The 25089-nt window shown below is 40.8% G+C and overlaps 1 protein-coding gene across 2 annotated transcripts in view; it reads left to right on the top strand.

The window, feature by feature from the left end:
• SYTL4 (synaptotagmin like 4) overlaps positions 1–25089 on the top strand; it is a 559448-nt gene that overhangs the window by 340843 nt on the left and 193516 nt on the right. For both annotated transcript variants that reach the window (XM_085607791.1, XM_085607792.1), the window contains 3 exons: positions 1389–1498; positions 2761–2863; positions 18113–18229. In XM_085607791.1, coding sequence (XP_085463917.1) covers positions 1389–1498; positions 2761–2863; positions 18113–18229 — 330 coding nt within the window. The remainder of the gene's footprint in view (positions 1–1388; positions 1499–2760; positions 2864–18112; positions 18230–25089) is intronic.

Genomic DNA, 25089 nt, shown 5'->3' with positions numbered 1-25089 from the left:
GGCCAGGTTTGAGGGGGAGCATAGGTCCATGCCTAGAGGAAGCGCTCCCTCTCAAATAGTAGTTCCTTTGTTATTCCTTCATGTTTAATCCGCATTATGCCTCCCAAAGTGGTAACTTGGAGCTGAACAGCCCCCCTCCGCTCCCTGGAGGGTTCGAAAGACTAATAGGGGCAGAAGGGAGTACAGGTCCATGCTCAGGAGTGCCTCTTGCTCTGGAGTCATCCGCTCTAGTGGAGGGTATCCTTGCTTGGAGATTGTGTGTCCAGCGTGATACCGAGGCAGGGATCCACTAGGCAAAGAACATTTTCAGTGCTCAGGGTTATGCAGTGCACCATTAGCTCGGTCTGCTTTCACTCTTGCTTGCTGTGATGTCAGCACTTGGTGCATGCTGATGCTGCAGCAAAACAATAAACAAAAAGAGAGAGTGAGAGAGATTTGTACTTGTAACTATACTATTTATATTTGTCTTGATCTGAATTAGTCTTTGTCCTTATGTCATAAAGGATCTGAGACACTCGTGTGCAAATGATTTTGGTAAGGGTGGCTCTAAATACGGTAATATAATTCTGTTTAGTGTATGCTTACTTAAGTAAGTGCTATTGTGCGAATTTGTGTTCCTTTGTGTGTCTCTTGAGCGTATGTCAAAGCACACATGGGTCTAAGTCTGAGACAATGCAGCTCTGGAAATTATATTTTAATTATATTTGCTGATTTGAGTTGTTTTACTGATTGTGTTTTTTAGACAGAATGATGTCATATTTGATACGTATGAAGTCATCATTGATGTCACGATGCCATGTGCTGTGATAGGCAGCATAAGGATATTGCGCAAGTAATGGTTCAACATTCATTTCAATGTTGGTGTCATAAGTGAAGTACTCAAGGTTGTCACTTATGATCTTGTAGACCTCATCTGTCTTTAAATTCTTTTTATGGGTAACTGTGTGGGCGGAAATTTCTGGACTTCTGGTGCTACAACTTTAGATGTCCATAGTTTATAAGTGGCACATTCCTCGTAAATGGCTACACCCAAGAGCCATTGTGGAAATAAGTATATAGAGTGATAGAATATTATGCCCTCTTGATATGTCAAAAATGAGTCTGGAAAAAATGTCAAACGTCTTCTTGTGTTATTCGTGCTTGGTTTTTATTCGAATTTTTCTTCCCGTGAGAATGTGAAACAGACTATTGAAAGATAGCCGACACGTGTTTCGCCCTAGTGGTCCATTGACCGTGGGCTTTTTCATGGCAAATCTTGGTTATATATGGAAGTAATCTTCGTGTTTCTCAGCGAAAACGTTGTTAAGTCTCTACGGTCCCGGAACAAAACCTTTTTGTTTATAAATGTAATTGGACTGCTTTATGTGCAAAATCTTCTTTGTTTCCAGAGATCTGAAGAAGACAACAGGTGATTGGTTCTATGATCAGAAGATAAATCGTTTTGCAAACCGACTTGGGAGTGATTTGGTGAGGATGTCCCTCAGACGAAAGCCTCTGCGTATGTATTCCATGATAATTTCAGAATATTACAGCTGTGGTGTTACATTTTGAGATAGTTCCATCTTTTAAATGAAATTTAGGGCCAATTCTCGCATTGTTAATTCACATTTGAGGAAAAACCTATTCTGCACATGTCCAAGTTAAAAAAAAATATACGATTGCTAATAAAATTGTATTGCGCACATGAAATTTGGCCATGTGAAAAATTGCTTTTAGTGGTATGGGTGGGTGCACCAGGCTCTGGTCTGTTTCCTAGCTTCTATTTCTATTGAGAGAATCCTAACCTAAAGCAAGAGCTCTTAGGGGAGGGTGTAATTGTGGCGAGTAGATAAATCCCTTGCCTTCATCCTGGCTCCCTCTTGCATCATTAATACAGCGTGTGAAGCTTTGTGTGCAGGACTTCATTTGTATCCACAAATTAGGGATAGAAATGAAACCCCTCACATTTCCCTGTATGGGCTTAGTAAGGAACGTTCCTGGAAACGTGCCCTGTGATTCTTGGGGATCAAGGTTTGGAGTCAGCTAGTAAGAGCGGGTCACTGCCCATCCCTCCAACATGGCTCATTACAGCCATTGAGAGTAGCTGGCTTGCACCTCTGCTTCAGTATTCAAAGACATTCAATCTGAAACGGAATAGAGAGCAACTGTGCTACCATCCTGGTATGCCTTCTGCTGGGGAAGTCTCCTTTGTGAATTGGTGCCTGCATGCCGGGAATCTGCCATTGCCTGTTTGCAAGCAGCCAAATTGCTCCTGACAGAATTGCAGGACCAGATTTGTGAATTGTGTTTAGTGTATGGAAAAATCTCATAGTTGACATGGGATAACTCTAAAATTGCTGAGTGTAGGGCTTTGCAAATTAGCCATGTCAAAGAAAGAAACACACTGGCTTTTATCAATTCCTTTACCAAAGATCACCCAAGTTAAATGATATTGGTCTGCAGGAGCTGTGGTTTTTAGGCAGCCACATTTGGGTCTTTTTTTAATGATTTTAGTGATGTTAAGATTTGAGCAAATGATCCAATTCTTGTTTGAATTGGATAGCAGGCATTGATTATTTTATAATGTTCTATTGGTTATTAAATGCTCTTCTGGTGATAAAGCATTTTCTTTCTAATAACATTAGTCCTTCCCTCCTCAGACCTGCTCAAATAACATAATTTACTGCTCTTCAGTCTTGTGAGTTTACCCCATTGCCTCTAGCCTTCTCTTTCTGAAGTTCTTTCACTGTTCTGAAACCACAAATGTTTCTTTGTCCTCAGCAAATAAAAGAGAGACCATGGGGCAAGCACTTCTTCAGCAAGGGCAACTTACCACAGCTGGAAAAGGTCAGCGGAGCCCCCAGGAGCAAGTGAAGCATTCCAAGTAAGTATGGGGTAAAATGATACTAGGGAGAAAGAGCAGATTCTGATGGGGAATTTGTTGACCCTTTCATGCATGCTCTGCAGTCTGCATGAAGCTTTCATCCCGTAATCCTTAAATTTTGCAGCGTCTTCATCATAGTCATTGTGTCAGGGTGCAAACGCTTGATCTACATTATGTCTCCTCTTCTCATGTCAATTATTGATGGCTTCTTTGGTAAATGTGTGCACTGAATTGCAGTTTGGTACACCTGGCAGAAGGTAAGCTCTAATAGTTTGTATTCTTTTGAAGCAAGACATTGCGGAAGGGATTCTGAGTTCAAGGGGGAAGTTCTTTGCTAAGGACAATCGCTGCATGTTTCGTTTTAGGATCCAGTTGAACGCAAAGTGCATTTATGCTCCATGCAAATATGCAATTGAGAGCCTCTGCACTTCTGTGACATGATGCAGGTATAACGAGTGAGCCAAGCTTTCAAGGACAAACATTGGGCATTATGATGTTCTAATAACTTAAACAAATATGCTTTGCAAAAATAGCAAATTGATGTGTTCTTCAAGCACATTTTAGCATAGTAAATGAGCGAACGTGGTTGTAAACCACTGTCGGAGCACCAATTGTCATTACCTGAATGAGGACTAATCCTTTTCATGACAAATGCAATATCCCCAATCCTGAAATAGCAGAAACAACCTTCAGAGCATCTCGAAATCGGAAAGAGAAATAGTTAATATCAGTGTCACATTCCCCCACTGAACGCTTTTTTTCAAATAATTAATCAAGCAGGACCCTGCAGAGGTCTGTGAAGCAGACCAGCCCCCAATAGATGGTGAGAAATCAATTACATTGGGGTGGGGACTTGGCTCAACCCAAACTCAAGAACCTGTAAAACAACATCACACGCAGAAAGATGCTACCAAATGTTGACTGGACACTCACAGAACTTTGATGGAGGTAAGTCTCCCATAGTCAGACTTATACCATAGCCATATGATTAGATCCGATCTGCGTCCCCTCGAACATCTGTTCCTAACCCAGTCTCATTTATCCTGATCTACCTACTTTATTCGTACAGACTTATTTGATATGGCCAGAACCCTTAAACTTTTTACAGCCTAGCAACTGATTCATATTTGTTTTATTCCTTCCAATTCTGCCCTCCTTTTTGTTATCACAAACAAGCCATGGAAATGCCTTGGTCTGTTGCAAAAGTAGCCTGAAATATTATCGGAAATAAGCTTTTATTTCCTCCCCGAATCAGCATGAAATTACCCTAAAAATGATTAAATAAGGGTCCCCCGAAGGCATCATATGATTGCCATAAAACGGCCTCTTTGGCAGGCTGCATGAGGGGAGTCCGTTTAAAGCAGCGTGCAGAAGTGTTGTTCTTTGTCCTTTCCCACAGTCTGCTTGGTGTCGACATTAGCACTGCCACTAAGCAGCCGCTTTGTATATTAGGCATGTGTGGGGTGGAACACAGGATGTGGTAAGTGGAGATGACTGGTCACTTTTACATTCGATGGCTCCTGAATTTTACTAGACAATGAGAAGTATATAGGTGGAAGGATGGCGTGCGTGGCGTAGTCTGTACGTCTGGGGTTGCGGCATAGAAAGTCTAGGTGACAGGCATCCGTAGCTTTGGAGCAAGCACAAAGTATGGTGGCTGAAGAAATGTATGGGAATGTGCTTCACTCCTTTGTTATGAGTATGTTTTACTGGAGTATCTCTGGGGTAGAGTTGCACCTGCCTGACATTGGATGATTCAAACACATTGTAGGGATATGCCGATCCCACATAGCCCTGCCTGTCCAGCAGAGCACTACCTTGTTAAATGATTCAGCAGGTTGGCAGAGAGGCATGAAGCTAGTTTCAGCATAAACTTATTTGTTTCTATCAAAAGTGGTTTGGAATGTAGTGCATAAGAGTAATAATGCCACTTTGTGCAATAGCATGCCTACTCTGAGGCGATAAGTGCAAGAAATAGGCTTTCAGGGACTTTTCCTGATTAATGTAGGCGCTCTCTGACTTTTCTAGACTTAAAACAGGTAGTAAAGGATGGTCCTGAAAGGAACTCGCCCCGTAAAATAAAAAAAGAAAAGAAGGCAATAATTTGTACCAATAATCAGCAATCCTTTGGGCTATGGAAACGCCCTATGTCTTAGGTGTCTACTGGTGATAATGGTATTCATTTGATTCTCACATTAGGCATGCTTACAGCTCTGGTTGAAGCAAAGGTGCTCAGCCTCCATTGATAACTAGTTAGACAAACAATTTAACTGAAGCTCCCTGCTATTGCTACTTGCAAGAAAGGCTCTCTGTTCCTGAGAAATAGGCTGGTGCACTAGTTTGAGTCTGAGGTTAGCACAGCAGTTTCTCACAGTGATCTTAAAATTCTGAAAGGTGATTGGGTGAGGTGAGCCTTCTCTGCCCGTGTTACCAAACATAGAAAGTCCATCCAGCTGGAAATAAGGATGACAAAGTTTCATCTCCTCTCCTGTAATTGGCTACAGATCTTCCGGTTTTGAGTTGAATAAATCCTTTTGTGACCGTTCAGCAGCTGACTAGAACACAGCCACATCCTGTTGGCCTCTCCAGTAAGAAATAAAACATGTGCGTTCTCCCTAATTTCTTTGGACGGCAGATTAGTTTGTGTGAATGCACAAAAATATGTTTATCTGTTTACGCTGATAACCGTTGTTTCTCTTTGGTGGGATTTTATCAGTGTTTATAGATTTAAACCTAAAACCGGTAAGCCTGAATTCATGATATAACAAGGACAGGAGTTATATTTATTAGGGATCCGTACCCTTGTGCACGGAATCAGTGGACAAACAACTTATCAGACTGGTTTGTGCTACCATAGGTTACAATCATCAGACCTGTTTGAGGTCAACCTGTCGTTGAAGTGCGGCAAAGATTCCTGCAAACATGAAGTGGAAACTTTTTTAAATATGATTTTTTGGTTCCAGAAGTTAAATTGTCTACTTTCTGTTTCAGAAGGTAGATTTTTTCAGGATCTATTTAGTAGACTGATTAGTAATATTTCTAAGATTGTGTGATATTTCTGACCCCAAAATGATGTTCAGCATCCACTTTTGAAACAAGAGTGTTAAGTTTGCAATCAAGGGGTCCTCCTACATCTTCTGCATTAGCACTATGTTTCCAAGATTCAGGCGACTACAACAAGGATGAATCGGATTAGTCTTATGAACTTCTTTTTTCTGCCTTCAGCTTAGTTGAAGAGTAAGCCAGTCGCATCCTCTTTCCAAGACTTAAGCAGAAGCCAACTTCCATTGCTCCGAAAAATAATTCTGTGCGCCAGTGTCCAGTATAACCAGAAGGATTGATTTCTCTAGCAGAAAGAGACCAAACAAATAAGAAACCTCTATGTTGTGAGGCTTTTATCTTCATGTAACATTCAGTAGGCTCTTTCTTCATCCATTGTTTTTGTTGCTGCAATTCCTCCATTACCCTGTAGGTTGCTTCTTGTATTGCTATTAGACCAAACGTAATGTATTAAGTCTATTAGATGCAAGACTACAGATACCTGAATCCTTTTAGGTGATGTACGGGGTTATGAAGGTAGCTCCTGACAAATTCTGCAGTCAGGCCAATTGAAGTCTTAAAATGTTTATTAACAAAATAAAAAAATATTTGCGTATCACGGAATTGGTCAACAAGGAGCTGCCCCACCAACTGTAATTTAGTGAGCGTTGCTAAGCAAAGGCAAGATACAAATACATAGTGTTCTACAAAGCATATTTACACTGGAATCCCTTGGTTTGAGAAACAAAGGGAGAGCACAGAGATCAAGAGATAAGAAGATGGCCTTCTATTGATACAAGAATGCAAACCTTTTCAGCTGTGCAAGCTAATGCACATTTTCTTGTCATGAAAGCCAAGATGTGAACTAGAGGCTCTGCGCATCATTGACTGTCCCTTCCTTTAAGCACAGGATAAGCAAGAAAACATGGCTGCGGCTCCTACAGTTTATTAGTGAGACAATAGTTAAGGTTGACAACTTTCGCACCTCCTGTTCTCACAACCCTCTACTTCCTATATTTAAAATGTGCCCATGTTTCTCAAGACAGACAATCCTACTCTAGTAACACTGATTAGATCCTGTGGTGCTTAATTTAAAAAAAATAATGCTTTTTTGTGTGGCTTCCAGAAAAATGGTAATGTGAAGGCAGCTAGATGTAAGAGAATAACCAGTGGTACACTTGGAAAGTGTGGATCCTCTTTTCAGTGAGTCTGTTTTTAAATCACAAGTAATGTCTATCAAGTTCATGTGGCACACTAAAAGCAGGTACACTTGTGAATGAAATGCTCCTAACAGGAAGCACCCCACTAATACAGAGGACAACAAATTGGATCTAAATTTGAATAATCTCAGAAACCCCAGCTCTAGTCCGTTTTGTGATGCAAAGGTTGAATGGCCACCCATGTGGCTGCCCTGCACATGCCCTCTTGAGAGAGACATTGAGCCTTTGTCTAGGAAGCAGCCCTGCTGTTTTGTTTGTAATGCAAGCACAGGTACACCAGTTTACCATACAGAACAGGGAAAACAGATGCGTGTTGCATCTCCTCGCCCCCCCTCCCCACCACAGTGTTTTAAGGATAGTGGGTTTATTTCACTCTTTTCCTCAAATGAGCACACAAGAAATGTGAAGCATTATTTTAGAAAACTTTATTTATAGCCAGTTTAATGCGCATCATTTATATGTGACATTTTTGTAGCAGCTGTAAAAATGAAAGTAGCTATTTATAAAAGAGTAAAGTTAAATATTATAAACGCAGACCGCATAGTTCCTTAAATGAATTCCTTTTTTATAAATTGTGGCTAATGATAGTTAGAACAGAATTGTTTTCCATCATGTCCGTATCAGTCGCATACCTGAACGCTGAAGGCAAACTGCCCGAATTTGTTCGCAAGGTCAGATTATATTTCTGTGCAGCCAGGATGGCTCAGTCTGTCGCCTTGACACAAAGACAACAAGTTTCACTGAAATCAGTATGTTCCTTTTACCCCAAGATGGCTGAAAACACTGCTTTTATACTGTTTCTCAAAACCATTATCAATAAAATATCTCAGTCTTTGGTGATGTAACCTGAGGAAAAACTCATGAGAATTATTATACAGTTTTACACTATAATCCCTCTATTGAACATACATGTATATAAATATGAAAAATAAAAGCATTCTATCAAAACTCACGAAAAATATATAACATAAATTCATACAATCATACTCCTAAATGAGAAGAAATAATCAAGAAACCGCTTTTGAGGCAGTTAAGCTCTAAAAGAATGATGGGCAAGTGCATACAATGATGAGCACCAATATAAAATGCTCTGTATAGTATGATCTCAATACCTTTTAGATGTTGGCATTATTCCTCTAACTGGACCCAACAAATCTGTGTGTGTATGTGCATCATCAAAAAACCCAAAATACTGATAACTACAAGGCCCTTAACTGATAACCTCCTATTTGTATACAGGTCTGTCGGTCCCACTCCAATTGAAGACCATTCAGTAAAAAATCTTCGAGCATGGTTTGATACAGAATTCTCCTTTGAATTTCAAATACCATCAGTGATTAATAAACCGCTACCTCCAAATAATTATGCTCTGAAGGATGATATGAGGCATGCGTAATATTTACCTAGTTAACATTTATTAAAATTCCTGAAATTTTCATTATGGAAAATTTGTGAAATTTCACATTGCATAATTTGGTATTGTTTTTACCCACAAGAGAATGGTTCAAACAAAAAATGAATGGCCAAGAGACTTCTTCTGCTTAAACTGTTTCCTGTTGGTTCCCTACAGGACTTTCGAAGGAGGTATGCACTCATTTAAAAGTCACACAATATGCTGAACGTGTACGTATAATTGTATGTATAATTAGGCACACCACTATGCGTGCATGAAACGGCTCCACTGGCTACCTATACGCCAAAGAGCAAGATTCAAACTGCTGAGTCATGCGCACAAAGCACTGCATAACGTTGGACCTAGAATTCTCCAGAATAAAATCGAATTCTACATCCCTACAAGGTGCTTGAGATCTCGACACCAAGCATTAGCTAGGCCCAAGCGTATAAAGAAAATCAGAACAGGTGGCCGATCATTTTCATACCTGGCGGCTAAACACTGGAATGAATTACCTCAGGACCTGCGTCTTACTGAGAACTATGTAACGTTCAGGAAAAAGCCAAACACTCAGCTTTTTCCGATGACATAACTGTGAGCAGCTGAAGGCCCTCAACATAACCTACCACATGTTCCGCTAGACAGCGCAGTGATATGCGCCAGTATGAATGTTGCGCTTTACAAATACATAAAATAAATAAGTAAATATCCCCTTTGCACAGCTAAAGCACTATATTGAACGTCCCAGATTTTACATCTATATAGTCTATTTGGTTTTCCAAATCAAGTAGCAAGACATGGAATTTGAAGAGACCATCACACTGCACTCTAGCACTCGAACTTAACTGGTTATCAGTTGATAGTGTGGATTGGGGCCAAAATAATTTAATATGGTTAAACCTTACAATTTCCATCACTTACAGGGTCAAGCCTCATTCCCGTGCTAGTTTCGTCTCACCTTCGGTGATGAATATTTGCCGCAGCATTTTGAATCAGGAGCTATTTCCTCATTACAAGTTAAATCGCATTAAGAGATTAAGTTCAGTCAATGATGAGAGGTTGGAATAGTTTTCAAACCTTTATTCTCATTAAGAGATTAGTAAGTTTCTTTTTATTCTTTTATTCAAATTAGTCAATAAAATCAAGTAAGTTTACAGAAATCTCATAAAAAACATTTGTTCAAACAAATCGCCAAAATAATACATCAAACGTGTTCCATAAAGGAATAGAACCCTATTTTACAGAACAGGACTGGAATTTCAAAGTTAGTAGAACTGATGAACAGTTCAAGTTCTGAAGGAAAGAGTGAGATCAAAGGAGCATAAAGCACCAATCCAAATTAAAGAAGCAGAACTTCCCATAAAGAGTAGTTCATGAAACTCAGCAGTCTGTCATACGAGCAAATGATCATGCAGTAGCAATCTGTAGAAATAAAGCATCATAATAATGTAAGGATGAGCAGAATTTGCAGTAGCTACAACCATCAGTCTAGGATAAGGGAATAGTACAGAAGCATCAAAGCCTCAGTAGCATCGATAGCATTAATAGCAATGCAGCTTACTCGGAAAACACACTAATATAAAAGACATGAATACATGTTGCAGACATTGTAGCATGATTCTTTCTCTGTGGACCAATCATATGGCTGCACTCGTCTGTGAGCAGTGTCAGTTCTTCCTTTCCCACAAAAAAGTAATGCTGCTTGCAAAGCTTTACCACAAAGTTAGCTACAAACATTATTGCATAGTTAAGTTCTGGTAACATACACCTCAGTTCCCATAGGCATTGATGACAGGTCGGCCTTCTCAATATTGAATGCTTCACTGCGTGAATAATGAACTATACTAAATAAAAAAAACATCAATTTCCAAAGTCACTGTTGGGTACTCTATTTCAATTAAAAAGAACAAGAATTGTTGTTTAAAGTGTACAACTACTCTATTCAAGTATTGTGTGACATGAGAAAATCGGAAGGTCTTGTCATTTGCAAATAAAATGTTGCTTATGAAAAGTAACACATTTGTTAAACTGGAATATTCCATAGACATGATGAGTATTTCTAAGCATGTTACTAGAAGGTCAAGCTTTCTAATTTACGTTGTGCACATTTCAGCAATATTAGGTTTACTTCTAGTTAAAGGAAAGTTGCTTCTTAGCATTTCTGTGGCCTATCCAAATAGCTACGACTGCATATTGCAGTTTGCACATTTTAAATGTGTGACATTTCAGCTTTGAATTTTACATTAATCATTGTACATTCAGCTGCTAATCTAAATAATTTGCATTTTAACTAGTGGACCTTATCACAGTAACGTACAGAATCCTGCTCAAACTCCTTTGCTGCATAATTAAAATGCACAATGGCATAAGCTGAAAGTGCATACAAAACTAACACCACACTAAATCCATAACCTAAGACTACATTCGAGCAAGGCAAACTTCCTCACACCACCCATGAAGAATCAAGCAGGCAGATCGCAGTGTGTGAATGTACGACTCTGAAACGTAAGAAAAAACTGGTAACAAGTATGTTTACAGAATTTATTTTTATAACTTCTATATAATGCCAGAACAAACCCAAACAACTAAGTAGGAGGCTTCTCCACTCCAAGCTTGAATTTTTGTGTGTCTATCTGTTAATGGTTTCCATCCCCACCTCTTGAACGTATTTCAGTAACCTACTAACTGAGAAGGGTGAACTGTATAGAGTAATAATATGTTATAGCGAGGATAGGAAAGTGGCACCTTGTCTTAAGCTAGCAAGTAAAAAGAAAGAAAATTGAAATCGACTAAATCCACCTACTGAAAAGGGATGTTGATACTTTACAGTTCATTGCAACTGTGCACATCCGTGCAAACCATAACTTAATACTACCAATGCAGTGCTTAAGACCTCACAAAAATGAAACCAATATGTAACTGCACATAAAAGCACAACAACCATAGACGATAACATACACTAAAAAAATGAATAGCACCATATTCATGGCTGTCCCATTAATAGTGTAAATGCTAACGTGGGGAGTAATCTAATGTATAGCATAACTTTTAAGGTTGCATCTGTCACATTGAGGGTGCGGTCATTTTAGTGTGAGAGTTTGGATTGCAATGTGGGTTTTCGGTTTTAATTCGAAAGTCGATGTGAGAGAGCGTTCTTGCCAGTAACAGTTCTCCTTTCCTCCGTGCTCTGCTGCCTCCATTTGCTGCTCCCGAGTCCAGTCCTGCTTGCCCTCAATTCGAGGAGTGGCTTGTGAATCTTGATTTTCTGGATGCCTATTTTCATGTGCCAATTCCCATGCCCACAGACAGCAGGGGTCCTACCACTGTTAGTTCATGATTTTGTTGCTTTAACTGACAATTGCTCCACATGTTATGCAAGTGCTGGCATTTGTGACTTCTCTACTGCAAGGGTGAGTCGACGATGTATTTCCATACTTGGATGACTGACAGTTTAAGGTGTAGTCCCTGGCAGTGATCACACATCTTCAGCACATAGTCACTCTACACCTGGATTTAGCTATCGAAGCTCGCTAACACAGAGGTTCATTTTCATGAGAGTGGTGCTTGAGATGACCCTTGTGAAGGCTTTTGCACCTTCTCAGAGAAGTGTGAATATTTGGGGGATGATTCCAATGTTTTCTACATGGATCACAGTTTTGCACATCTTGTATCCCCTTTGTGTAATGGCCTCAAGCATCTTGTTAGTGCGTCGTGCCAGATTGCTGATGAGTGCTACAGTGGTGCCTGAGAACACAGTAGCTGCAACATAGCAGCCTTTTGTTGGGTCACACCACAGGCCCTGGTTACTTTGGTCATAGATGCCTTCTCGCTTGGCTAGAGTACCTATCTGGACGACATGACTTCAAAGACTTTAGGTCCATGTCAGTCAGCGTCTGCATATAAAAATGCTGGAGCTGCGGCTGGTCAGTCATGTCCTGAAGACATTTATCCCATCCATATGGGGAAGCACTTCTAATTCTTTCAGACACCACCACCACCTTCGATTAGATCAACATACAAGGAGGTGTGGTGTCATGGTCCCGGTTTTTGGAGGTGAGTCACCTGTAGTAGTACATGTCATAAGGGTGAATTGTTCTGCTCACCTTGCAGGTTCCCCCTTTATGAGAGCGAATGATCCATCAGCTCTCCCTGCAGGCCACGAATGGGAGTAACACCCCAATTTGTCAAAGGCGATTTTCTCCAGGTTGAGGTGTATTTATTTGGATTGCTGCTCAGAAAGGACATTTCTATGATTTGGCCAAACAATTACCTCTGAATGGTTCTCAGTGGGTTGCTTGCAGGTTCAGCTTGTTTGCATTCCCACCAATTTTGCTACTATTGATTGTCCTGCAAAAGGTGCTTCGCTCCATTCTTCCATTCTGGACAAGGATGATCTGCTACGCTGATTCGATGACACAACCTCCTTTTTGTCACTTGCACACAGTGGACCTGCTGTCATAGCTGGATGGTCATCCATCTCAATCCCAGAATGCAGCACATTTGAAAATTGAACAGTATCTGCTTGAGTCCTTTTTCCTTCCTGCTGATGATGCAAATGTCACCTTAGCTGCCAGAAAACCACAACGAAATCCACTTCCGAGAGTTGCTCGAACACATTTTTTAGTGATGCAAGCAGAAAGTCCTTGATCACTTTCAATCCTGCCTTTCTGATATCCTATGATTCTCTCTAGTCCAACAGGGTCTGGCAATGGTCAAAAAGCTATTAGGCTGCCCTGTCTGTTACGCTCATTGCCCCCCAAGCGTTTTGAATCTTTTTGACTTTCCTTATGGCATACCCCATTCAAACAGATGCACAGTTCCAGGTTCAAATTCTTACTCTGAATGTACTGTAAGTAGCAATAACCTCCCCATATATGATCAGAGTACTTCAGTCCCTATCAAGTTGTCCATTTTCACAGCCTTCTGTCCATTTAAATTGTTTGTTTTTGTTTCTGTCCATCCTTTCTACCTAAGGAGATAATTGCCCTTCACATGGCCAGACCTTTACAATTACATCCTTCCCTTCGCCTTCTCCTCCTACTAAAGAGGAGGGGCGTCTGTCTAGACTTTAACCCCAACATGCAGTGTCTTGTTAAATCTATCACGCTTAACATGACAGAGGATATGATTTGCTCTTCACTAAATTTAAAAAGGGCAAGGCAGTGACCGCACGCACAGATTTTCTATTGATCATCCTTTATATCAAGACTTCCTACGCCTTGGCCATGGAAGACCCTTCTGGGTGCATTCATGCCCATTCTGCTAGAGCTATGGCTGCTTCTGTGCCCTCACCACAAGTGTCCAAGTTGATGACATCTGTCCAGAGGCCACTGGATCATCCTTGTCGTATTTTTGCAAAGCACTACTGCCTCATGGCCAATGCACACAATGATGGGTACTTTGCCTGAGGTCTGTTGCAGGACTGTCTTGGATAGTCAGCATTACTCAGTCCCACCTCCTGGAAGGAATTACTTTCGAACTCATTCATAAAGTAAGGAATCTGCAGGAAGATGTATCCATGGGAAGATAGCTTGGTTATGATATTTCTCGTGGATACATCATCTTTCCACTAATTAGTCACCACCCTTCCTGTACACCTGTGAGATAGTGTCATGATTAAAAGACCTCCGGGTTTAGCAATATTTTATGTGCGGTTTGTTGCTTTTATTGACATACAAGTGGTTCCTTTCTGCATGCCTCAGTGGGATGCTGAATACATTCCACAAATTTACACCAGTTGATGCCAGATATACTACAGTGTCATCAAGGCCACAGGAGGAGTCACAGCTGACGCTTCATTTCACCACTTGGCAACATTGGATGGAGAATTTAGGGCAAAGGTGTTCTAGAGCAGTCCGAAGCCTGCAAAGGGTAATTCATGAGGTGAGGATTATGTATGTACCAGAAATATAAAAACGGATAGTATGTAACTTTTTCTTATTTTTAGAATACGTTTCCAGGTGATTTGTGGTTCAGCAGTTTTCAGCTTTTTCTCAAAGTTTATCCAAGCCTGGTTGCTGACCTATTTAAAAGTATTGTTCTGCAATTGAACTCACTGTGGGGAAGGGCAGACCTCACAGAACTAAGTGTAGGTTTTTATGCTGCCCAAACATATCAAAGCAACTGCCAACTTGCCTACAATGCATTTATCATGCTGCGAATAATTGAGTGTATATCTTTGTAACAGCAGATAATAGTTCTTCTTTCATGGTTATTACGATATAGACATAAAAGAAACTACATGGTAAATTGCGCAAGGTAGTCATTATGTTATGTCAGTATGGCACTGTAAAATTAATTCTTATACTGCGGTATTTCCATAATCTCTTAAGATTGAATAGCACGCAGTCTAAAATATACTTTGTGTTATCATTGTTGTGTTCTTATCAGAGTGTCTGTCTTCTAGTAGTGCTGTTAGTAGGTGGCATTGGGGAATGTGAGACCTGATGCAGAAGATGCGAGCCTGTGCAAAGCAATTTGGGGGACATGTTCTTCTCTTCACGGAATGTAATTAAGAAATAATTAGAGTTACTTTTTTTGTAAGAAGAGCACTAACATTACAGGCAATATTTTAACCTTCAAATATTTGTTGGTCACCCTAAATTTGTTTTGATAACCAGCAATTTTTCATGTGTCAGTTTTTGCAATAGCCTGGGCTTGGTGGACTGGCTGTTAGAGAATTTCAGGTTGCTTGCCTTGATGCTAGTGTATGGGAATTTTTCAGTTTTTTCTTATAATGACTAGAATGTGCTAATGATTTTACCACAACGGTCTTCTGCAGTGTTTACATTATCTGGTAGGAACTGTAGATTCTGTTAAGTGCTATAATTTGGAATGAATAAACCCCAATATAAAATGTGGAACTATGGGAAGGTCGTTAGGAAAGCAAATTCATAGAAGTATTTGAGACTCTTTGATAAAATTCATAACTGGTATGTACATATTTTAGGCCAAGTTAGCTGAACTATTGAATTGCTAATTTTTGTGGGGAGACATTGAATCTTTATATTGATGCTTCGAGAACTAAGGCAATGACCGCTTTCCTTTATGGAATACCATCTTAGTTTCTTTATGCTTATCAGAAAGTAGACAAGCTGGAAAGTAAAATGTTACAGAACACCTTGTGTAAGGAAACATTCACTTAGTCAGGCTTCAATGCGCCATAGAAGCAAGCGTGCCAAAAAAAAAAACCAGTGACTGCAGTGATCTAAATGCTGGTAAAAGGCCCGAGGAGTCTCAGTTCGTCCTTTAGTTCAGAAGATCATGCTCTTCCCAAAGTGACGGGAGTATGAGTTTCAGACTAAGGCAGTTTATACTGACCTTTGCCTCTAAATTTCCCCAGTTTGAAAGGGAGAATTTGAACTTAATGAGTAAACAGATATACATCACTTGAGTCAACTTGTTACAGGTGAATTAGGTTCAGAATACAGAGGTTTGTGAACCAGACAAAAATACTTTAATTTGATTTGCTGATTTGCTAGCAGCCAATGTAAAGGTTTCAAAGTCAGTGTTAAGCACTGCACTTGTGGATGGCTATGTATTATCATTTTTAGGAGACCAAGGAGGGCAGTGTTGCAGTAATGCAAACTGTTAAAAAAAAAAAAAAAAAAAGGCATTATAGGTCATAATCATGTTAAGAAAAATTAAATACTGTAGCACCTGTTTAGACAGCATAGGTGTAAAAACAAATGCTTGCTATTCATCTCATTTGATCACATAGCATGGAAACCCCTACCTTATACATTATATAGGATGCCCTCTTGACCGCAGATGAGGACGACCCTTACCTTCTCATATTGGTGGACCTGTCAGCTGCCTTCCATATACTTGCCTATTCCACCCTCCTGCACACCCTGGAGTATCAGATGGGATTCACCAGCATAGTCCTTCGCTGGTTTCCAACTGACTCCAGCTTGTTCCTGTGGGCATGTTCAGGTCACAAACAATCTCTATCACCTGTGGAGTCCTCCAGGGTACCGGGTACCGTACTGTTTCCTGTCATCTGCAACATATATGTGTAGCCGATTGGTGCTCTGTTCCCCGATAGCATCAAGATTCACCAATACGTTGATACACAACTCTACTTGAAATCCTCCTCTGCTTCACACATACAATGACTTACAACACTGCTTGCACACCATCTACCTGATGTTCAACACAGCTGAGACAGAATTCCTATTATTTGCCAAGAGCAATAAACTAGATAGAGTACACACCTGGCTCATTGACGTGAACCTTGACGTCTTCAAGGTCTGCTTTCACCGAATGCCAAGTAACTTGGATTCACCCTGAACACCAACTCCCCTTCAAGGAACACATTGCCGAAAAAACAAACACTGCCTGGAATCAGTTTTGCTCTTCTAAAGAAAGTCAAATAATTTTGTTTCCAAAAACAGACTTCAGAACTGCTGGTAAAAAAACTAGAGTGCAGCCTATGTACAACACCAAATAAAGTTAAGCAGCAGTTCATCAGTACAAAGCAATTATGTATAACAAACAATTAAATTGCAGAGTCTTAAATCGTTTTTTGAGTCTAGGTGGTCTGCTTTTGTCTGTTTGAAAGAAAGTATTTGGAGGAAGATTTTTAACCAGAATTGGGGAGAATCCTGTCTGCTGTGGAAGTTTATGGTACTGAAATAATTAAAGATTAAAATTACTGATGCCTTTGCCTGAGCAAGCATTGGGGTAACATATCTCTGTGAGAGTTACCCTGGTGAGCTTTTTCTGTGCACAGGTCCTGGATGAGTGCAGCTAGCAGGGCTGCAAGCCTCTGGTGTGAAGCCCCTTCCATGATGAAAGAGGCTACACATGTTGCTGCCAGATCAGTAAGTGTGCAGTAAGGTATTACTTTGCTACATCAGCAAAGCCATAAGGTAAAGTCATCAGCGCAGTGTAACTAGCCATGAAATGCAGAAACAGTGTATTGATCACATTGTGCTGCTTACAACAGACAGCTAAGCCTGTCTTTAGCCGGATGCTAAAACTGGAAAGTGAAACAGAGGGGAACAACCACAGATATTGAAGTTTTCTTCATCCTTGTTTCAAGTGCGTAGTTATATTTTAAGTACACTTGACAGCTCAACTAGAGTCTCAAATTGACTTCCTAAGTAAAACCATCCCTCAATCGGTACAGTTCCTCTTTACCTGACCTGAGACATGGGCTACTGTCAAAGGCTCAATGTAATTCTATTATGAATATAAATTGGCACCGAAGGCCTCTGGCAGCTACTGTGAAGTAGTCCGACATCCCTGGATATCTCCAGAATTTTTAGGTCAGTAATAGATCGCTCATACAAATCCTTAAACAAAACTCCATCAAATTTTTTGCAAGAAAGGCCCATTGATAAGGCATTGTAATTGAATAGCTAATACATTAAAAGTAATGGAAGAGAAGCAGATTCTAGTAGATACCTGAAACAGACGTCTATGCCAGTTCTCACAACTTTGTGTAATGCTGTGTGTAATTAGATTTTTACCCAGAATATATCTGTCATTGTACTCATGCATGTCATTCTGAGTGGCGTTTTGAACATTATCATATTTAGTCAGGCAGTGAGTAGTGAGGTTTAGTCAACCTCTGTGTTTTTCCCCCCCCAGTTTGCAAGTGGGATCCGCAGAGCCCAAGGATCAAAGAAGTGACACTGAATCCATGGAGCGGATGAGTCTCGGCAGCTACAAATCAGATTCAAGGAAGAGCTCCCCTGTTTCTTCCAGGTTGAACAGTCTTTAGTTCCTCATTGATCAACAAATCTGTTTTTGTTGTGTTATTCCCTGATGAGAGAGAAAATGCATTTTAAACCCCAATTTGTACACCCTCTGTACTTAAAACAGTCACACACTTTATTATTTTGAGTTAATTGTTCTTGTGGTCTGTTTTTAATCTTTGCTCATTTTCATCTGATCTATTCATTTCAAATTTTCAAATATAGCTACTATGGCTTTATTCCTAGAGATGCTTAAGTTTGCAGTGTGCGCAATTGTGTATCCATTACTCTCATGGTTAAGCATTTTGGGTAAACAGAAGATGTTAACTTTTTCCTTTACCTTATCCATCATTGTCCCACAAACTACTCTATTTCATGGACTGAGCTGTGCAATCCTGCTGCTGATGAACCCAAGTTACGAGCGATGCACATGTCTTTTCAGTGCCATGGAATGGCTTTGCTCCACAGCATCCCCATCTGACTCCTCCCATACCGCTTGTGCCTGAGTCAGCATCCTAAGAACTTTTACGGGAAAAGTGTCTCATTCACTGGAATAAATTGTACAGTCAGTCCAAGCCTGCCATGGTCCGTTCACCCCTGGTTTCTTCCTCGAGATGGTGGGCATATTCTCCCCGCCTTATGGTAGAATGTTTCTTCTGCCTCCCTGGTTCATAACGAATGGTCATAAACCACATTTTAAGAGGGAGGGAATCTAACTATGCATAACTCTTTCATTCCCTTTTGGATAAATCAGAGTTGCCCCTCCACATAAACATGTTGGACCAGAAGGCAACCTGGCGGTGGAAGCCTCTTTTCATTGAAGAAATGCATAGTGTTGATGTTGCACATAAACAGCATACTATTGTGATCTTCTAAATAGGAAAACAAGGGGACGCACACTTGCAATCCTGAAACTATTTCATCTGGTAGTGAAGTTGTGGCAATAGGCAGGAGCTGAAGACCTTGGTTTTGTAAACATTATGGGAGTTTACCAGATTATGGCAGAACAGCTTAACTAGGTGTCTTGATATTTGTGCTAGAATCGGAGGTTCACCAGGAATTCCTTAACTCTCTTTGAGGTCTGGGGGCGCCAGGCCATTCAACACAACTCCAAATGCAACTACATCATGTTAGGGATGAGAAAGAGACCAAGACTTGCTGTTGGGCTAGAAGGGGTATTCATTTATACCTTTTTCCTCAAATCATTGGATTTCAGTTCTGCAGAAGATCAGAAACAGTCCATTGGGCACTGTCATATTGGTTGCTTTAACTTGACTCGTGTAGCTTGGTTATCGGATCCTGTCCATTTGCTTTAGAAGAAGCCCATCTGCTACCTTCAAAGCAGGGTTGTTCTGTCAATGAAGGGATGCAAGTTGCTTAACCACTCCCTATTATTGATCATCTGGATTCTGAGGATGCCACTGACCCATCATGGTGTAAGCAAAGATATTAAATATCCTGGTGTCTGGCAGGAAGACCTCCAAAGAGCTTGATACTTGTGCAAGATGGCAAAGATTATTTTATTTGCTTTGCCAAATAAGGTTAGTCTACTCACTTAATTTGTATATTATGTCATGATTTTTTTTAAACTATTTCTCGCTAAATCAGGTTTGCATGTTGCGCCTGCAAGAACAGCCTATCGCCATATGTGACCTATTGACAAATGCCTGAGGAATCTTTCAACACCACTAGGATTATCAAACAGTGGAGATGGATTTGAAGAACCCATTTCGCCTGGTGAGGTTCACCACTTTTCATAACCTCACTCACTGCACCTGCCTGCAAGGGGCTGTCTGTCTTCCCTTGAAAGACATGCCGTGTTGCAGCATCCAAGTTAAACGGACCTTCTGCTTCAAACAGCCGGTCTGACTTTTACTAATGTGCTGCCTCTAAGGAAAGTGTGAGTGGATGGCTGCCTTAGGGGGTAGTGTAATAACTGTAGTAGTGCTCACTGTTCTTGTCTACAACCGGTGTACCCAGTTATGGGTGAGCTGTGGCGCAGACCTGGGAAGTATACAGTTTGCATTATACAGGCCTAGGCATTCATCGGTCGGAGAAATACAGGGAAAGTGCATTGCATTCGAGACATGCATTATGCCCTTTAAGCTTCCTCCCAGAGGGAAGCCCAGTTTGGCCAGGAAGCTTTTTGCAGCCTGATTGCTTTACATATGCTGTATGATGTTGCCTTCTCCATATGATAATGGGAACTGAGCCAGGATGTAGAAGGCGGATAAAGTTACTTTTATGGTTACTGTTACTCCATAGCCTTAGTCCCATTGGCCATGCCTCAGTGCTCTGCTGGTGACCTCTCAATCAGTGGTCAAGACACACTTGGGTAAACATATTGTTTTACAATTACACTGGTGAGGCCAGATAAGCATGCAGGCATTGGCGCGTGTCCGCATTGGGCATGCATGGCTGCATGGTACTGGACATCAAAGCTTTGTATTAGTGGATATGGAAGCAATTTCTGAGCCTACAGCACAGTGGCACCGTACAGAAACGTTAATAGTGGGAACGTCGATGGACCATGAATAATTGAATTACAGTGAAGAATACTGTAGCATCTAGAAGTTGCCAATATTCTGACATACAACCAAATCTAGTTGAAGGGGCATACCGACATGCTAATTTCATAATCCTTAGCACGGCCAAATTTGATTTTTGTTCCTATCCTGTATTCATTAGCTATGCCCACTTCTTGTTCCAGAGTTGACAAGAGCCTATTTGCTGCTTTGATGCATCAGGATGTTTTTGTCATTCTCTTCTGGATAAACAGCTTTCTTGATAACACGTGCTACATGCACACGTGTTTAGTCAAAAGCTTCCCTGGAGGAGGTGCTAACCACAGAAAACAATAAACAAAGTGGACTGAGTGCTATAAATCTAGTTCTGAAGATACTAGATTGGGTATGAAGACTCTTATGAAGGCAGGAGGAGTCTTGCTGACTTGTGAGGTACTTGAAAGGACATAAAGGCCAGTGTTATTGTGAACTGTCCTCAAATCCAAGAGGGCTGAACACTGTAGATATTGCCTGAAGTCTCTGAAGATTGCTGCAATTTTGACAATGTGTTGTAACTCTTCTATATTGTTCCCCAGTATGGGAAAATATGCATCAAACCAAGGCAGCTAACCGCTCATTACTCCTCAGCCCTGTGTGAAGGATCGTTGTTGCTGGTTGTTTCCCCTTCAAAGAACACTCACTGTGTGCTGTTGCTGCCCGCTGGTGGTACCAGATAAATGGACTAGGGTTTTGGTGGCCTAATTTTTACTCATTTCTGATTTTGCTTATTTTTATTGTATTTGTTTAATTTATTTTGCTCAGTAAAGTGTTCCCCTTCTGACTAAACTTGGTTTAGGCCCTTATGTTCTTGATCTCCTACTAGCAATTGTCTTTGGTGTTGCATTTAATACCTTCTGCTTTTACTCAGAAAATTTCCCCGTGATGATGGCCATGAAAAGTGAGCAAAGGGGTCTACAAGGTGCTTGTTTGCCTCTATGTGCTGGACATTGGTCCAGGACAATTTACCAGAGGATGTCTCAACTTCTGGTAGATATTGGGTTTGCGGTCATAGTCTGGTACAACTTTCTTCTATATGTCAATATGGATAGGTGTGTAAATCCAGTTGGTACAGGACAAATTCAGTGTAAGACTGGGATATGGGAAGCAAGTTGCCGTGCAGGACCTCATTGAAACATCAAGAATTATTTGATGTGCTATAAAGCACCATGAATGTCATTTAGGGGTCAACAGAGGTCGCAGCTTCGACCCCTGATTTGCCCCTTGCGACCCTAGATACTGCCTTTGTGACCCACTCTTGGCTTCAGAGGTTGCAAAATCAGTGTCGGGAACATGGGGGGTCCACATTCCTTATTGGTTCCCTGTCTTTCTCTATTAGTGAATAATAATATAGTATTCACTATAAGTGTAATAAAAAATAGAGCCCACTTGGAACCCATGGTGATAGCTGTGGAACTTAAAATTGGTTTTAAATGTATGTTGTGTGTGTGCTTGTGGATGAGAGTGAGTTTAGGTGAGAGAGAGTGTTTATGTGCAAGGACATTTTACTGTATGCATAAGAATGTGTGTGTGTGTGTCTGTCTGTCAAGTGAGGGACTGTGAGCGAGATTGAGGCCCAGATTTACTATTCCTTGACGCAAGGTAGCACTGCACCAAAGTTGCTGCACAACCTTGCGGCAGAGGAGGAGAAAACAATGCACAACAATTAAATAAGATATGGTTTAATTTTTTCTCTCCCTGTTCGCTGGTGCATGTTTAGCAGTCATGCGCCAATGCACATACCCCTGCGTCAGAGTGCTTGTGCATTTTCTGAAGCATAGGTAATGTACTGGGATGAGCTCCTTCTAGTATATAAACTATGCTTTAAGGCTTTTCCCACTTTGTGTGTGTGCTGTACAATGCAGCAAGCATGCATAGCTAGAAACACACAAACTGAAAAACAAGTTCTCCTTGGTAGGCCTGTAACAAGGAGAGGCATAATATGTTGGTGCAAATTCCTGTCTGCCAGTGTTTATAGATAGGTGTTTACATCAAGACCCACGGTTATTTGCATGGGAATACCAATGCTCCATCAGTGGAACTCCCCCTTGATACAAAATACCGCAAACCAGCTCATAGCGGAACTTTGTTTCTCTTTAATACTGTCCAACCCAAATCCTCAATTGTTGTGATCTGAGGGTCATGTGACTTGCCTTCCTGGAAACAAATCACGGTCAGTGGTCATATGAAGTCACGTCCTGTGATATTAAGTTCAACAGGTATGTGATGTCACTTCCGCTCCCCTTGGCATTTTGGTGAATCGACGCCCATGCAAAGCACACCATCTTAGGTGTACATTTAATATTGCGTCCGGCTGCATGTCCCTGCCTCAGTCCATATGTGGTTGACAAGCAGTTATACATCTCACTAAAGGCAAAGAGATCTTTTGGTACCAGTAAGGTCTTAGTTTTGATCAGAACAGGACGCATTGCAGCAAAATCAATGATGTCTAGATTTGTGTCTCACTTTTCTACCTAATCCGATATATTTAAATGTGAGGCAGGCACTTCAGCTCAGATCCTTTTAAAGAACCTTTTCTAGTTCTAGAATAAGGCATGGTCCAGAGCATTTTCTGAAGTGGGAGGTTGAGTGTACAATGCCCTTCTGGTGGTCATTTGAATTTGCTCCTGCTAAAGCCCCTTATTTGCAGCGCTCTCATACCACAGTCTGTCAGCGTTTAATGGAAAACAGAGCCCACTGTTCAAAAGCATGTATGTCCTCAATCTGTCAGGTGAATAAAGTGTATTTGCAAAATACTGGAAGTCTAATTTAAATGACTACTATTTCTATTGAGAACCCCTCACTTGCGTCACACAGACAACGTTCAGCCTCCAAATGGGGACTGGAACGTTGAACTGGTTCAAGGTAGTTTGGTGGTTATGTATGGTTCCTTGTGTTGTATTGTGAGACTAGACAGACCAAACAAAAAGGGAGGTGGTATAGCCTGTATACATAGTTCTGACATAGCCATTACGAAAGTTCAATCAGACCCAAGAGTCATGTGAATATCTTGGTCCGTAAACAATCAAACTTGCAAACTTCCTGCATTTTCGCTGGTTCAAGAATGCCATCTACCAACCCATTCGAAAGGCTCTACCTTAGATTGGATCACCTCTAAAGAAAAAGCTGTCGATAAAATCGAGAGCACCCCTTGTACTTGGTCTGATCATCATATCATCACCTTCCAAATACCCCACAGAAAAAAGAAAACCTCCTCACAACCAATAAAACCCAGAAAATGGATTTGCGACACCAGAGGGCTCAATATGGAAATTCTCACTGCACGCTGTGAGAAAGAACTGCAACCTCCCAATAACCTGGAAGACGTCCAGGACCTCACGGATTACTACAATAAGATGATGATGAGCATAATTGAGGACATTGCCCCATTAAAACTCAAAAGGGTCCCAGATAAAGATAAAAACCCTTGGTATAACGGATCCCTCAACGAAGAAAGACGATCACTCAGACTCACAAAAAAAGACCGACGAAACTCTTTGAAATACTAAAAGATCAATAAAACTGGCAACTCTGCACCAACAGCTACAAAATCAAACCTAAACAGCAAAGATTTCTCCTCTTTCTTTACAGCCAAAGCCAAATCAATGGATACGGAGCTCAAAAAGGCAGTGGATTGCCCTTCATTCAATAAGAACACCCTAGCCAAGCCTCAATCTCAACCAATGCTGGAAAGGCCTAAAAATAATGCTCTATGGTCAAATTTCAAGCCTGTCTCTGACACCGATATCACAAAAATTATCTCGACCATAAAACCAAACGATCCTCTACCTGCAAATTGTTGGTCTACTATAAACCATCTGCTCATCCCCTCTTGGACAAAGATTATTAACTCTTCACTATCGCAAGACTCACTATTGCCTAGAAACAGGGCAAGTCACTCCAATTTTTAAAAAACCCAACAAAGAACCCCGCAGACCTGAACAATTACAGACCAGTAACAAACATTCTAATGCTAGCCAAAGTCCTGGAAAAATGTGTACAACAACAACTGACTGCCAATCAGCTTTTAGACCAAACCATAGCACTGAAACAGCAATTCTACACATCGTGGATGATTCCCTACTTGCCACAGGGCTCCACATTATCCCCTGCTCTATTCAACTTGTACGTGGAGCCACTCACAGAAACTTTACAGCAAGCAAACGTCTCCTTCCACATGTACGCTGACGATACACCGCTTTACATCAAGATCAGATCGATAGAAGAGATCAATATAAAGAACCAGGCATTAAAGAAAACAGTCCATTGGCTAACTAGTAATCACCCCAAGGTTAACCCACAGAAAACT

The sequence above is a fragment of the Triturus cristatus genome, chromosome 5_2 (assembly GCF_964204655.1).
Source record: "Triturus cristatus chromosome 5_2, aTriCri1.1, whole genome shotgun sequence".
Taxonomy (NCBI): Eukaryota; Metazoa; Chordata; class Amphibia; order Caudata; family Salamandridae; genus Triturus; species Triturus cristatus.
This window is presented reverse-complemented; position numbering and strand designations above follow the sequence as displayed.